The following is an 11,802-nucleotide window of genomic DNA, read 5'->3' on the forward strand; positions in this document are numbered from 1 at the left end:
TGCGTCCCCCTGACAGGAATCCACCCTCGGCCGCCCTCAGGGGGAAGGGGCCGGCCCTCCCGGCGCCCGCCCATCGCTTTCTCTTTCGTTTCCCCGGTCCAGCACCACCGGTGGCCGGGGACAGCCGCCTCTAAGGGCCACCGGGGGCCGGCACAGCGACGGCCATGGCAAGTGGCAGCGGCGGCAGGGCCGGAGGGGCCGCCCGGGGGTGGTCGCGAAATGGCGGCGGGGCGCCCTGAGGCAGGGGCAAGGGCGCGGGGCTGGCGGCGGGTGGTAGCGCTCCGCAGGGCCCCCGGCTACGGCCGGAGGGGCTTGGGGCGGGTCGGTGCCACCGTGAGGGGTCCTGAGGTGGGGTAGGACAGCCGGGGGGGTCGTGGGGCAGCCCGGGTGCCCCCCTCCGGGTGCCGGCTTCGTGCCCGTGTGGCCCCGCAGCAGGCACCGGGCGCGTATGTGCCTCAGAAGCGCTTCGGCATAAATCCCACCAACCCCCCCCCGCTTTTTCGTCGTGTTTTTGTTATTATTATTTTTTTTCTTGCTTCGAAGAGCCAGCTGGCAAGGTGTGGGGGCTGTCTGGCAGCTTGGAGCGGCCCCGGCTGCGTGAGGCAGGAGAAAATCCTGCAGAAAACCTTGCCAGCCCCCGAAGCGCCCTGTTTGTATTCCCTCCGTGTTGTCTCCTTAGCGCAGGAACCTGCTGTTACATTAATAGGAATAATTACCAACATAACCGAAGCGCCTAGCTCTTTATTGGGTCGGCTGGTAAAATCAGGCCTCCAAAGTGCCAGGAGGGCCACAATATTTTATACAGCCCGAGTCCAGAAGAAACTTTGTGAGAGAAGCCCGAAGAATGCAGACTGAGGGATTGACCTGGTGTAGTGGCTCTGAATTTATCAGCAACTTGTTCCCATAAACGCTCCATGGAAACATGCAAAACTGTTTTCTTTCTTCCAAAAAAAATAAATGAACTGTTACAAAATTTCCTCAGTGTCCCACCGTTTATGGTAATTCTGCCCTATTTGCAGTGAAATAATGCTGTTTGCTATTTCTGCCTAATAAGAGTGGAAAGAAAATACGCTTGCCTTAACGAGACATAGATGCAAATCCTATTTAGGGTGGGTTTCATGTTTGCAGCGCTGGGAGGTCTGGCTCTGATGGAAATCATGTGTGTAGTAGCCACTTTACGCACTGCGAGTCTCAGATGACTGGGATTATGTTCCTCCAATTTAACAAGGTTGTCCATTGAGTAAGTGGAGGGAGATGAGTCAGAGCATAATGCTGGATCCCAGCTCTCAGGGATTTAACAAGTAAGGACTGTCTGAATCTGGCCTTGCCACTCTGAAAAGAGAATGCTTATTGAACAGTACATGCAATTAACATTTTTCATTTTCTTTCAGTCTTGAATATTAGAGCAAACAATCATACCCGTGTGACACCGGGCCTATCGTTTGGAAGCTGTTAAATTTAGTTTTAATTTTTATTGCCCTAACAAATGAGGATGCCAAGAGTGTGTAAATGACACATTTTTTACTGCACAGTAGCATAAAAGTGCCTGAGGGAGTCTGGTATTAGCTGAAATCAGAATCTGATTCATCAGCCTTAGTTACCTATGAAACGGGCATCTTGTCTGACTAAAGTGAAGGGGAGTCACTTCAGCAGTCAGGGTGGGTGTGGGTAACCTCTACGGCAGGTCACTGGTACTCCTTGTGCTTACAGTACCCCATTTCTCTATGTGCAGGACACGGGACGAGCGGCTAAATCGGCAAGGACAGTTGTCATCTCTGGTGTTCCAGATGGCGTTCTGAAGGATGATGTCATGAGTGACATACTGGTGATTCATTTCCAAAAGTCAAAGAACAATGGTGGAGATGTGGAGGACATAATATACCCAACAAGGGAAAAAGGAGTTGCGTATGTAACTTTTGAAGATCAAGAAGGTATTGACTCCAATATGCTGTAGGAAATGTTCCCTCAGGAATTAACCCTAGAATGTTTACCCTAAACCAAATAAGTATAAATTGTTTACTGGTACTAGGATTTTATGTGTCTGGGAGACTAACACTTCTCTCTTAGTCAGAGTTTTAGGATTTTATTTCTGTTCAGTGAAGTCATGACTCTGAAGAGGCTTCGTGCAAAGTGTTTATTTTGTTTGTTTTGTTTGTTTTTAGAAATAAATTTATGCCATGCATAACATGATTTTTGTAGTCAGGCCTTTGGGAATAAATCCCTGACAATTAATGTTCTAAAAAGACAGCCTTCCATCTCTCTCTCAGTACTTTTGACTGATGCATAAAATATTAGGCAAGAGTATTGAATCACCTGTGTATGTATGGGAAATTGTTAGGGAAAGCATCAAGAAAAAAACACCCACAAAGTGTTCCACCATCAGACTGGTAATAATGCATTATCTTACTGCAGAACAAACAAGCAACAAGTGGCTTTCTCTTTAGTTGTAGAGAGTGTTCTAAAGAAGAACGAGCATCGACTAGAAGACAAGAGACTGTCCAGATACTACCCTTTGAAAGTAACTCCTTACTTCACAAACGTAAGTTCATTCATTATTTATCTTGTTGTACTTCCTTTGCTATGTTAACCATTACTTAACTTTTCTCTAATTCAAAATTCTAGGTCTTCAGCTCTGTCACTTCTGTCCTCAATATGTCTGTTTTCAAAGATCAGTATGTTTTAGAAGATCTGATACAAGAACTTAAAAAGAAGAACACCGCTTTGAGCTTTGGCCCTCTGCAATCCAATGGACATATTTCTGTTCAAGGGTCATTTCCAGCAATCAAAATGCTAAGAGATTGCCTTTTACTAAAAGCAAAATCCCTTTCAGAGGACAAAAATGAAGAAAGGAAGTCCCGTCAGAGACAGAAGAAGCAGCAGCAGCAGTGCAGACTTACCACAGATACAAATAATTTTGTTCTTGATGCAGAAAGGGAAAAGCAAGTGGTTGTTCTTGACACAGATATATATCTCTATATGAAGAACGTTCTTCCCAAGAAACTCCTAGCAAATACTGGTGTTGTAATTTCTGACATCATGGATGGTGATATAACTACACTATATCTTCAGAAAACTAGAAGTAGGCCCAATGCTGCACAGGTATTAGCATTCAAAGAGGAAATTGAACGTCAGTCTCTAAAACTTCACAACATTTTATGTAAAGAAAGGATATACCTTGAGGAGTACACCAGAGATGAAAAGCAGAAATATAAATTGATGTGTGCAACTCTAAAATCCCACTACCCTTCTGTTTTGGTTATTCCTTATGATACTCACATTGATGTGATAGGAAATTCTTCTGAAGTTTTCGAATTTACAAGGGAAGTGAACAAAGAGGTTCAGAGCCTGTTTCAACACAGGTAGAAAGATAGCATTCATGTTATTCTACACATTGTGCTTCTAATAAAGTGTACTGTTGCAGCCTGTGCACCTCAGTGTCACTTCAGATTTGCCTCATTTCTCCCGTGCACAGTCTGGGCAGTCAGTATACGAAGGTGAAGAAGCCCATTCCTCCCAAATCCTACATTAAGTTCAGAACAGGTAACAAATGATCTTCATATCGGTGAGGCCTCTTCTGTCCAGATCTTTCACAGAATCACAGAATTGTCTAGGTTGGAAGAGACCTCAAGATCATCGAGTCCAACCTCTGACCTAACACTAACAAGTCCTCCACTAAACCATATCACTAAGTTCTACATCTAAATGTCTTTTAAAGTCCTCCAGGCATGGTGACTCCACCACTTCCCTGGGCAGCCCATTCCAATGGCTAACCACCCTTTCGGTAAAGAAGTTCTTCCTAATACCCAACCAGTCCTATCCTTGCTTTCATTTCCTGCGTTCTGGGCACATGTAATGCTCATTCTGTCTTGCTGTCAGGGAGTATATAATGAGAAAAAAATTTCTAAGGATTTCTCGTTTGCATAGGAAGGCAGAGATACAAAGCTGGGTGGGCCAAGCTGGTATGAAAGACTGCACTGAAGTTTAGGTATGTTTCTCTGGGTGAAGAGATGACCACTGAAAACACAAGTGGTGGCCTGCTGCTGTTGCTTTTATCTGCAGAAGAAAGTTCTCATGATTGAGATGCGTGAAGAAGGCAGAGCTTTGATACTGGAGGAGATGGAATGCTCATTAAATTTGTCATGCCATACAAAGGACCTTAGAAGTTAGCAGTACAAGTTTTTGAGAGAAGAAAATAAGTGTGTTTGTATTCATAGGAGCGATAACAGTTCTTTTCCCAGCTGTAACAGCTTCTGCAGCATCCCTTGACAGCATCTTATTTAGACATGAAAGTATATCCATAATTTCGATGTGAAAGTCTTGGGGCATTTAGACTTGAATGAAATTGTGTTTATACAATTCTTATGCCTGATGCAGGAGTAGAATAGTCTTTCAGATCCAGATCGTGAGCAGTCTTCTTTTTCTGTGCAAAACTGATCAGTCAACATCGAAACTAGTTGTAATTGAGATCAGAAACACCTTTATGCCTTATTAATACTTCCCAGTTCTGTTTTCCAGAGCAGTGTCAGAGGTTCAGGCAGTGGGGTTTCTGCCCCCTTGAGAAAGGATGGAACAATCCAATATAACCTAAATTTCAGTTTTTGTTAGGAACTGTACAAATGCACAGAGAAAATCATTTTGATAGGTCTGGATATGCATACAGCTAAAAAGAAAAACACCCTTATGTATATTGTTTAGACTTCAAAGCTATCAGAATGATGCCTGTTTATTCCTGTCTTGTCTGTAACTTTCATTTCTAGTGTTAAATGCTTAGAGTAAAAGCTGAGTGATTATTACAGAATTCTGTCTCATTCACTGAAATTAGGGATCAAGCCAGTCCATAGGAATGTGACAGTTTAGTGTCTTTTTTTTTTTTTGTTAAACTTTTAAAATATTAGACCCATTATAGGGGTTCAAATGCCCATCCTAATTTTATTTTATTTTTTTGTAAAACCAGCCTAGAACAAATGTTTATTTTGTGAAATCAGAGTGTTCAGAAATACTTTGTCAAAACATAGAGCGTTGGCTGTTTTGTCTTACATGCAGAGTTTTATGAAATTAAATTATGAACTCAATAAAGAAACGAGTTATTCAAAACATTGCGTCCGTGTTCTTTAAACCAACCCCCAGACGTTTAGTTGGAAGCCCGACATGCTTAAGGAATTTTCTTGTCATGACTGATTATCCACTGCAATTATGCTAATGAAAGATAAAGTTGTTAAAATAGTGCCGGCGCCGTGTTTTAAAATACACTGTCAAAGTGGGAAAATGGTGAGTTTAAGCACTTCCATCTCTTCCAAGTTCCTCTGGAGCCAGTAGCACCCCCAGGGGGTTCCTGGGGGGGCTGGAGATGGGTGCCCAGAGTCAGGCCCTGGAAAAGGTTCTCTTCTACTCCCCACTGACAGCTCACCAACACTCGGCGGTTTTGGGTACTACCTACACTGCCTAAGCAAGGATAGGGAGTTTTTCAGCCTTGGAAAAGAGAAAATCCTTTAAGAAGGATAATCTTTTAATGAAATTAGTGCTCTTTCTGCTTTGGTCTTCCATTCTGTTTTCTGAAGATCCTCAAGGTTGTTTATTATTATTTTTATTTTTATTTTTATTTTTTTTTTTTTCTGGTTCATAGCATTAGTATTTCCTAGGCACTTCCAACAATGCTTACAGCTGGTAAACCAGAGATGCCGACATCACTTTGAATACTGGCAGGTCAGTAGTGGCTGAGCAACACCAATTTTTGAGTCAACTTTTGACAGCAGCACTGGTAAGGTACCGCTTGCTTTTTGTTGTCTGGGTTTTAGGTCAAACCCTGAAAATCTTGTGAAGACTGCAGCTGAATAAAATTATCTTGCTGAATCCTGGTTCAGTTGTAGTAGCTCCTCTTCAGATTCGCTCCTACCTCATCCCCTTGCCACCTGAGTGCTTGGGCCATCGTGTACCCTGCCAGCCAGCTCCACCTCAGTGCTCCTGGTGTCTCCGTCTGCTGTCTCTGGTCCCATACCAGGATGTCAGCTCTTTAGACAAGATGAAATTTGCATTCGCTCTTTTGGAACTATGGTAAATAGTAAAATGGGATGTTAGTCCATTGTGGATTAGTAAATATTGTCTATCGTTATGCTCCTGGCTTTCTGGGGCTACTTTTTCAGGGGGGTTTTGCAGAAGCACTGGCTGGGAACGCATCACCTTTGCCATCTTTGATGGTTCTTTGTAGCTCAGCAAGGGCAGGGCACGGAGCAGGTGTCCTACCGCAGGATCTTTGCTGCTGATAGCAAAGAGGCTGTGGCATGGACAGGCTGTGACTGCCTGAGCTGCTATTTTAGATTTAACCCCAGAGAAACCTGCTTTTTTTAGCAGGAAAAAAATGTCAGCTGTGGTCCACCAGGATATACCAGTGTTTGCTGTAAGATATAAACAGCATTTCAGCAGAATAATATTATACGTGGGATATGCATTTCTTCCTTCCTTCATGATGCAGATACCAGGGAAAACAATAGATGTTTAGCAAGAAAAGAGAGTCTGATTTTGTCCTTACCATGAATACATAAACAGATACAACAAAACAGGTCGGTGTTAGGTCTGGTAAAAGACTTGCTGGGTCTCATTCTCACAGCCACTTCTTACGGGAAGCAAAGCACTGTTATAGCTATTAAACTCCTCTTGACAAAGGCATTTAATATTTGTGTGTATTGGAAAATATCCGGCAAAGCATATTAGATGTAATTCCTAGATCTAAATGCTTGGTGCTGACTCAGTATTCTCAGCATCAGATTTACACTGATAATAGCAAATTCGCTCATGGGACCTCAACAAAATATTTGTTCTTATTGCCGTGCCAACGCTTGCTGCCCTTTGCCAGATGGGGACACGTAACAGGTCACACAGTAAAAATACAGTGCCTGATTTTGACTTAAGGCATAACTCCCACTGACAAAGCCTTCAAAAATAAAATAAATAAAATAAAAAATCAGCCAGGAACACCAGCAGAATCAGAGCCCAGTTCCTGGCAGGGCAGCACCCCCCTATGGTCAGTGAACACCTTATTCTGTTGTCTGAAAACCTTAAGGTTTGAGAGAGAATTTGACATCCCTTAGCAAGAAGATATTATACAATTTGGAGGAGAAAGCAATCTCATTTTTGACCAGAGGGGATGGGGGAGGTGGATGGAAGAATGATTTACTGAGTGCTTTTGCTATCACTGACACAAAGCATTGCCCTGGTGTGGCAGAGGGAGGACAAAGCCTCCTTTGCTCCCCGTTGTACCTGTGCAGTGTGAAAGATGCATGCAAAACGTACGGGAAGGGGGTTGTTACAGGAGGAAAAAAGCCTTTCTAGCAGGTATAATCGTTGTCATCCGAACTGCCTCTGCAACGTTTGAGTTGCATTGAAACTTCCTCGATGCATTCGTTAAAAAAAGCACATACTACAAAAGACCTGTCATGTCTCCTGAAAGGCTGCAGTGCCAAAAAGACACTTTCTTAAGGAAGAAGTGCCTGCCACTTTTGAGATCCATGTGTCTTATTTAAAAAAAAATTAAATAAATAAATAATAAAAAAAAATACAAGATGATATGTAGGAAAAATAAATAGTGTTGCTAGCAAATCACTGGCTCTTTAAGACAATTATCAGACTTGAACATCTTCATCTGGCCACACTGGAGGCCCAGAATCATAAAACCCAGGATGAAAGCACACAATAGTCATCAGCTGAGGGCGAGCTGGGGTGGTTGGTGAGTCAGTGCCTGCCGCCCACTGGGGTTGGACGGGGACGGACTCCCACCAGGAGAGGAGGAGGAGATGAACTCAGCAGTCTGTGCATCCGGAGGAGCTGAGGCTCGCGCTTGGCTCTGCTTCGGCCCTCAGGAAGCTCCCACAAGCAAACACACACGTCCCTGTTTTGTTGTACATCTTGTGCAAGAGGGAAAAGCAGCTGGAGAGCAGGGCCAAGATAACGCTGAGAAAATTCCTTCTCCGTTGCACAACATTTCTGTGGCGACTCCTTCCACTGCATTTAGTGAGGCTGATGGGTGTTTACAGGATATGTGGCTTCTCTCCAATTCATCTCTGCTGCCTGCCTAGCTGCATGCAGGAAAACATTTACGAGGGTGGCCCAATTAAATTCAAAATAACTCATTTTTTGTCCTTTAGGCTTCTACTTCTCAATCTGCCACAGTTACTGATGAAAGGACCTTTTCCATTCCTCTCTGTAAGAGCATAAGTAGTGAAAATATGTGTAGACACTTACCACCATTTCACTTACCATTAGAGGGTGGGAGTCCTCCCTCATTTCTCCTCATTTCTGCAACAGGCTGTGTGAAGATAACCAGACAAAAGAAAAAAAATAATTAACAATTAATTTTAATTAGGATTTTTTAAAAACACAACAACACACAGATAAGTCAAAACAGTATAACAGTCCAGAGCTGACCGACCCCCGTCTGGTTGTACTTGCTTTTTCCTTAGCTACAGAGAGTTGTGGAACGTCCTCTAGAAAACAAGTCCCTTTTCTCTTTTGTTTTCTTTTGTCTCCTGACAGCCATTAATGACCTTAAAAAAATATCTCCTAAAATGAACCAAGTTAAGAAGGAATACTACCTCCAACAGCAGTAGTGACCACTGCTGGAGCATGGGGTTTAAGCCATTTTTTAGGTGAATTTCCCCACCTTGTTACTGCTACTGCCTTTTTAATAGTTGCAGTACAAATGATGAGCAGCTACGGTGCTTTACCAGAAGAAATGCTGTATGACATACTAAAAAACCAAAGTTCTGTTATCTTTGTACAGGTTGGGTATTGAGGAATAATGTCACGATTTTTGTTCTGGACATACAATGTAAGGAGCTGGTTGAAAAAGAAGTCAAGTCTGAAAAGCCATTCCCACAGGCTGCAGTGCAGAATCCGAGCCCAAGACCTGGAGGGGATGGGGGTTATCAGGGACAGACGGACTGTCCCCAGCTTCACGAGCCACATGCCACCGGTTTCAAACAAAATTTGGAAATGTGCAAGCCATTTGCCCAGATCTCCCAGAGATTTGTGTGAGTACAAGGGCAGGGAACAGGCAGAGTGAGGACACTTGGTGCTCCTTCCAGGTGCCTCCATGCTGAGTGTGGCACAGCCATGTGGCAGTGCTGTCACCTGGGCCCGGTGGTTCGGAAGAACCGTGGACCTTCTCCAAGGCAGAAACTAAGCAAGAAGGCACATCTTGGTCCCGATGGGGCTCCAGGCATCAGGCTGCACACGAAGCCACATGCCCTGCTCCCTAGGTGTGCTATGGGAGCAGCTTGGTGTGCCCTGGCAAGCCCCGGGAACCAGAATATGGGAAGGTTCCCAGCAGGGGCAGGAAACCAAGCTCTCATGACTTCACACTGAAATCACAGGTGGCTGGGATGACCACAAGCCTGCCGCAGTTAATCCCTTGTTAAAAAACATGCCTTCGGCCCGCAGAGCCACAGCAGCACAATGCAGCATGGCGGCAGGGCAGGTCGCCAAGGCAGGCCGCTCACCTCAGAGCGGGGCCGGTGGGGATGGCCACCCCACAGCACTGCTCTGAGGCAGGAGGGAGGGACCTGAAGGAAAAGCAGGCAGAAGCCAGCAGGTTGTGCTTCTTGGGGGGATGCTCTCCACAAATGCCCACCTACTGGGGGTGAGGGCCCGCTGAAGAAAGCTCTACCTGGATCCCAGCTCAGCTGCCCAGCCCTCAGGCTCCTGACCTTCTCCAGACCCCACAATCGCAGTCCAGATGCCACCAGCAGCACTGGTCGAGTATAAAGGCTTTGTGGCAGAGACCCCAGCAGCTCTCAGCCACCGGGGTATTCAGGAATTTAACCCTTCCTGCACATAAGAATAGCCCAGTCCCATCTACTGCTGGCATGGCTGGCACTGAAGCCAGTGGGCAGTGCTGATGTACATCTGTAGGCTTTACTTTCACTCAAGACATGCTTTAAAAAACAAACAAACAAACAAAACCTTTCCATTTTGTCACAGATTCTGACAAGTCTCCCAGTATTTTCAGTGAAAGCAACATCTCTCTCTGGTGTTGCCCATAGGTGTGCCCTGCCTGGCCTGCACATGGGGACCCTGCAGAAACCCATCGTATTTACCATCATCTGGGTGCTTCTCTTTATGAGCAGATCGCTCTTGTGCAGATACAGCCAGTTCTTAACAACTGGAAAATTGTAATGCACACAGCAAACACCACTGAGAGCTCTTTTTTCCCCTCTAAGTTACACGAGCACTTCCCCCATGAGTTAAGGGATTTGGCATTTCTCTCAGGCATACTTTACATTTTCCAAACTTTCTGAATAACACATTGAGAGACTTAAGCATCTGCACTGCCAAGCCAAATGAGAGAAGAAACGATTTTGCAGGCTCATTAATGCCTAGCATTGACAGGCCTGGAGGGGCTGCGATTTTATTTACATAGGGTAGAGACAGGCCTGCAGGGAAGAGCGCTGTTATTTAAATAGGGAAGAGGTCTTCCTTTGGGGGGGGGCTCATTTAGATGCAAACAGCACAGGAACTGGGAGCAGCCTTACATCCATACAGCTTTATCTCTGCTTCCAGAAACCTGCTTAGAAACATGGCAGCAATTTCTGGTTTGGGAGGCAGCCGGTGTGTTTTAGCCACCCGTGCAGTGGAGCTGTTCGAGTTCAGGTACGTGGGTTATCCCTCTAGCAGGGCCGCAGAGAGCAAGCGGGGATGAACTAGCCATAGAGGAAGGAAAGAGAGTGGAAAACGAAGATAGATTTAAAAACAAACAAGAAAAAAAAAATAATAAAAAAGCAGTGACAGTGTTTATAACAACTACAGTTGTTATGTTTAGCTTCCAGCCTCCCCCCAAAGCCAAACGCAGATCACTGTATTTAAGCAATAAGCCCATGCTGGTTTGGACCGATGTTACATTTTTAGCTTGTCATATTCTCAGCTTTTTAGTGTGGGAACCTTGAAGAGCCTCCAGACTCAGTGCTGCCACAGGAATCACATCCTGAATACTTAATAAAATATCTGAGAGCCCAAAGCATGACATTTGTATTACAAAAACTCAGGTGCCCAGGATTAAGGCAGTCACCTAAACTCATTTTATAGTGGTTGGAGATCACCAATGGTAGTGTGTAAGATATTCATTACGCCTCCAGTTTGCACAGGGTGTGTTTGCTAGGGTCATGGACTGCTTAATATGTCTGCTTGCTTAGCCTCCCCTGAAGCTGCCCAGTTCTTAGAGAGATAAAACACAACCCTGGCAGGTTTCTTCTAGCTCTCGGGCAAGTATCCCAGATGGACAACAGCAGCTGAAGCGCAATTTAGTCTCCTCGGTATTTCAGGTGCCTGGAGCCAGCAATTGCCCTCGTATCTGATACAGACCTTTCCAATCATGCATGTGTGCTCCTGCAGGGATGAACGCTGTGTGCTGAGAGTGGCACCGAGATAAAATGTTTAAAACAAATGTGCCAAAGGCCTTGCAGTGAGCTGCACCTGGCTCGCTTGACACCTCAGTCTGAGCTATCGCATCTCAAGTCCTTAACTTCATGTCAACTGACATTTGTGCTGCCACTTCTGCACCAGCTGGTCCAAAGGCACATCCGTCACCACTCCCAGGCTTTGTGCAAATGTAAACAGGAGTAAATAAATCCCTGGGTTGCAGCAGTAAAGAGTTAAGGAAGCGATGCACTTTCCCCCAGGGGAGAGCCTATTGCAACTTGTAAACACTTGCTGTCTATTTCCAGGTGGTAATTAAAGCAGCCACCTCCACCAAGTCAGTATTACATCAAGAGGCTGGCAATTTCCTGGAGAAAACAGCTGTGTTTCCACTAATGA

General features: G+C 44.8%; 1 protein-coding gene across 1 annotated transcript; it reads left to right on the forward strand.

Annotated features, from left to right (window-relative positions):
• Positions 1 to 7: 7 nt before the first annotated feature.
• RBM43 (RNA binding motif protein 43) lies at positions 8 to 5,094 on the forward strand. The gene is made up of 4 exons (XM_068686994.1): positions 8 to 167; positions 1,733 to 1,931; positions 2,445 to 2,539; positions 2,623 to 5,094. Exons 1-4 carry the CDS (start codon positions 165 to 167, stop codon positions 3,361 to 3,363), a joined length of 1,038 nt encoding a protein of 345 aa, XP_068543095.1. The 5' UTR covers positions 8 to 164; the 3' UTR covers positions 3,364 to 5,094.
• The last annotated feature ends 6,708 nt before the right edge of the window (positions 5,095 to 11,802 follow it).

This window comes from Anas acuta, chromosome 6 (genome assembly GCF_963932015.1).
Source record: "Anas acuta chromosome 6, bAnaAcu1.1, whole genome shotgun sequence".
Classification (NCBI taxonomy): Eukaryota; Metazoa; Chordata; class Aves; order Anseriformes; family Anatidae; genus Anas; species Anas acuta.

Coding starts and splice junctions, on each gene's coding strand:
- RBM43 (XM_068686994.1), top strand. Junction 1,932..2,444: donor AACTTTTGAAGATCAAGAAG/GTATTGACTCCA, acceptor CTTTCTCTTTAG/TTGTAGAGAGTGTTCTAAAG. Junction 2,540..2,622: donor TAACTCCTTACTTCACAAAC/GTAAGTTCATTC, acceptor TCAAAATTCTAG/GTCTTCAGCTCTGTCACTTC.